General features: G+C 37.3%; 1 protein-coding gene across 2 annotated transcripts in view; it reads left to right on the top strand.

Moving 5' to 3' along the window:
* STIM2 (stromal interaction molecule 2) overlaps positions 1–3,021 on the top strand; it is a 36,220-nt gene extending 33,199 nt beyond the window's left edge. Inside the window, exon 11 of one of the 2 annotated variants that reach the window (XM_026071108.1) lies at positions 284–3,021. In XM_026071108.1, coding sequence (XP_025926893.1) covers positions 284–764 — 481 coding nt within the window. In that variant the 3' untranslated portion in view covers positions 765–3,021. The remainder of the gene's footprint in view (positions 1–283) is intronic. The other variant, XM_026071109.1, reaches the window with a different exon arrangement.
* The last annotated feature ends 556 nt before the right edge of the window (positions 3,022–3,577 follow it).

Below are 3,577 nucleotides of genomic sequence, written 5' to 3'. Positions count from 1 at the left end.
AAAAAAAAAAAAAAAAAAAAAAAAAGAAAAAAGACAGGTGAGAGAAAACCTACCTGCAAAAGCAGAGGAGTATGCAGTTATATATGTGATTTTCTTTAAATACAGTAAATTCCAGATGTTGTAAGTTAAAATATTCAACTTAATATTTTTCCTCAGTTCATTGCTGAGGAAATGTGTGGGTGGTGCATCCAGGCTAATGGTACTGATTCTAAATTGTTTTCCTTTTTTATTTGCATGAAGGAAATGATGGTTTGATGTTTCTCCTTTGTTTGCTCTGACTCAGGGAAGTACAGGAAACAGGTTCAGAATGTGACTCCTTCAGTTCATCCATTGGAAGGAAGCAGTCTCCTCCATCAAGTCTTGAGATGTACCAGACACTCTCGCCTCAGAAGGCATCCCGAGAAGAACTCTCATTGGAAGAATCATCTATAGGAGACTCCTCTTCTCTAACTGCAGATATTTCCAGGGGATCTCCTGACTGCGTAGGCATGGCAGAAACTAAGAGCATGATCTTTAGTCCTGCAAGCAAAGTGTATAATGGAATACTTGAGAAGTCCTGCAGCATGAACCAGCTTTCAAGTGGGATCCCTCTCCCAAAGCCTCGCCACACCTCATGTTCCTCAGCCAGCAGCGACAGCAAACCCAACCATGAAGCCTCTTCTGTCCCTAGAATAAGTAGTATCCCACAGGACCTGTACCAAAATGGTGAAAAAAACAAAAAGCCATCGAAAATAAAAAGCCTCTTTAAGAAGAAGTATAAGTGAGGTGGGCAGAATAAACCTACAGTAATGTTATAAAAACTCTATTTTTTTAAAACCTTTCGAATGTAATTCCATTTGAGTGTTCCAGATTGGATGCCCTAATGGGATGCTCTGTAGGTCAACTCTATTTAACTGACTCTACTGTCAAAGATCATGCCAGCTGTCAAGGAGAAATCATTAAAAGTTCAGACAGTTTACAGTCATTTCTGCCTATTTATTTCTGGGTTTTTAGTTTATTCATAAACCTTTTTTTAAGCCACCTTGGACTTCTAAGCTTTAATGGATTAGTAAGCCTTCCTGGGCTTGCCAAAGTTTCTTGTTTACCTGAGCATCTTCTTATCTTTCCATAGAGCTAGGACATTTATCTTCTGGACTTTAAGAAAATAAAATGTAGAACTAATTGAATTGCACTACCGTTTTCCAGACTGGAAAAGTCTCTCTGCAAGTGAAACCGAAAGACTTATAAGTGACTGAGAAGATGGATCTTTTCACTTTTAGATCTTTTGGCATTTTTAAGTAGAACCTAGGATTTCTAATTGACTTGATTTCTGGAAATGGAAATGCCACGCTTTTATTATGGGAAGCTTTGTTAGATGCATTTATTATTAGAAAGGGTCAAGTCCTGCTGTAAAGATCATGTTTTTCCCAGGACTTTCACTGTGATTTTACTTCACTGCAGGCTGTRTGATAAAACATATAGATAATTTAACAAGAGAAGAGGCTCTTGATTCCTTATGCAAGTGATGGATATAAAACTTGACCGAGGACTGAAAATATTCACTCTCTTAAATGAGGAGGGGGGATAGTAGCTTTTGTTTACAGACTGACAAACAATGGACATTTGGTTTGTAAAAGTTTGTACTGTGGTAAAGATAATAAATTGGAAACATCATTGTGCTTGGGAATGTTCCAATATTAGCTGATGCTTGTTTCAGACATGTTTCAGAGGTCCTGTTTGTTGAAAGCTGTTGTAGGCTACATTGCTTATGCTTACTGCTGTGTGTAAGTTATTGTTATATTTTTTGGATTAGCTATTAATGTCTTTATGTCCTCCTTTTGTAAGATTTCATACACTTTATTTTTGTATAGTTTGAAAATTTAGCTGTTCAGACATGTCTGAAGTAAATGGTATAATTTTATAATGCATAATGTTATACTAACATAATTTTAGATATAAAGATAGATATAAAGGTGAGACTCTAGACATGCTTCAGATAAGCAGTTTTTATGTTAAGTAAGCTTTTATAGGGAGAGATGAAATTACTATGGGGTAACAAAGAAGCCTCTTAGGCAAACAGTAGCTAGTTGTTCAAAAACATTTTTTTCTTTTTCTTTTTTTTTTTAAACACTTGGAGGCAACAAAAGTACTACTTGAGTAACAGTGCCTTTTATTCAGTTTGTCTGAAAAATGTTAATACTGAGCAAGAATTTCTTTTGAGGTACATTCCAAAGAAATATTTCTTGCTGTAGTGAACACAAGCAATTTATCCAGTGATGACTAAAGAATTTCAGCTCTTCCATAGGGTATGCTAGTTGCCTCAGTAACAGCTGCTGCTGCCAGTGACCTGTAATTAGGGGCTCACTCCTTGCCAATACGTACATGCTGTACTGTATGAAAGAATTAATTCACTGACTGCCTAAACTGTTTGCTAGTGAGTAGCCTTCAACAAAACCTGTGGTTAATTAAARTTGATACATTGTTTCCCTTTCATTTTCTATTTAGGTTCCACTGTACATAATTGGTGTTAGTTGTGTCCTCGTGAAGTGGTGAAATTAATGGAAGCATTTACTGTGGCCAGTGAAACAGAAGAGGAGGACCATTAGGGATAGATTTCAGAGTGTTTGACAGTCTCTGGACCACAATCCAAAGGATGTGGCAGGCCCCTTATCTGATTTAAGAAGTGGGAGTGATAGCTTTGGGAATAAGGGGCATGGACTAGCCAAACCCTGGGAAGAAATCCAAGGGTGGCCATGCTTTAAACACTGCTCCCCCAAAAGATGTGAAGTTCCACTGACCAAGAGTTATAGCAGCTAAACACAGGCCATTAAAGATTGGTTGGAGACATTACATGTGCATGTGAATACCTTAAGTCTTGGAACATCGATGTATTTAAGAGAACAAAAAGCATCCAGAGTTTTACTGTCTGTTAACAAAGAGTGGTTGAATGTTGTATATATAGAAAAGAAGTGTAGAGGAAATCAAATGTTTGGTAACATTTGGAGAAGAGACAAATGGGAATAGAAAATAATGAGAACATGATATTCTTCTCAGAGTCATCAAACTGAACAACTATAGCTGCAAAAAAGTCACCACACGGTAACAAGTCTGTGAACAAAGATTGTATGCTCTGTACATGTTAGATTCTGTAAAAGAGCTGTGAGGCAGCAAGATGTGCCATCAGAGATAACCATCTCAATGCTGAGTCTTTGGAGTTGTGGTTAAAAAGCCTGATATAGTAACTGAACATGTACCAAGGGAAACTGTGTAAAAATAGGGAACTTATTTTGCCTCAGATAGCAGCATGGGGAAGACCACTACCAGAAAAACATTCAGTTTTGATGTCTGCACTTGAAAACGCTGTAGCAATAATTGAATTTAAAGCAAAATCTGCAGCTGGAGAATAGATCTTGCAGAGTGAGGTTTGAGGAACTCTGTCTCTATCATTACCAAAGAAGATGAGGGAGCATTCTGATACTGAAGAGTAAATATTTACACATGAGAAGAAATCTGGTACTTTGGAGTGAGTAGAGAACACTGCTTAATCCTGACATTGAAGTCATGCAAGCTCAAATTCTGAGAAGCTAAAACAGACAAG

The sequence above is a fragment of the Apteryx rowi genome, unplaced genomic scaffold (assembly GCF_003343035.1).
Source record: "Apteryx rowi isolate R43461 unplaced genomic scaffold, aptRow1 scaffold_321, whole genome shotgun sequence".
In the NCBI taxonomy this organism is placed as follows: domain Eukaryota; kingdom Metazoa; phylum Chordata; class Aves; order Apterygiformes; family Apterygidae; genus Apteryx; species Apteryx rowi.
The sequence above is the reverse complement of the archived record's forward strand: the minus strand, read 5'-3'. Positions and strand labels throughout refer to the sequence as shown.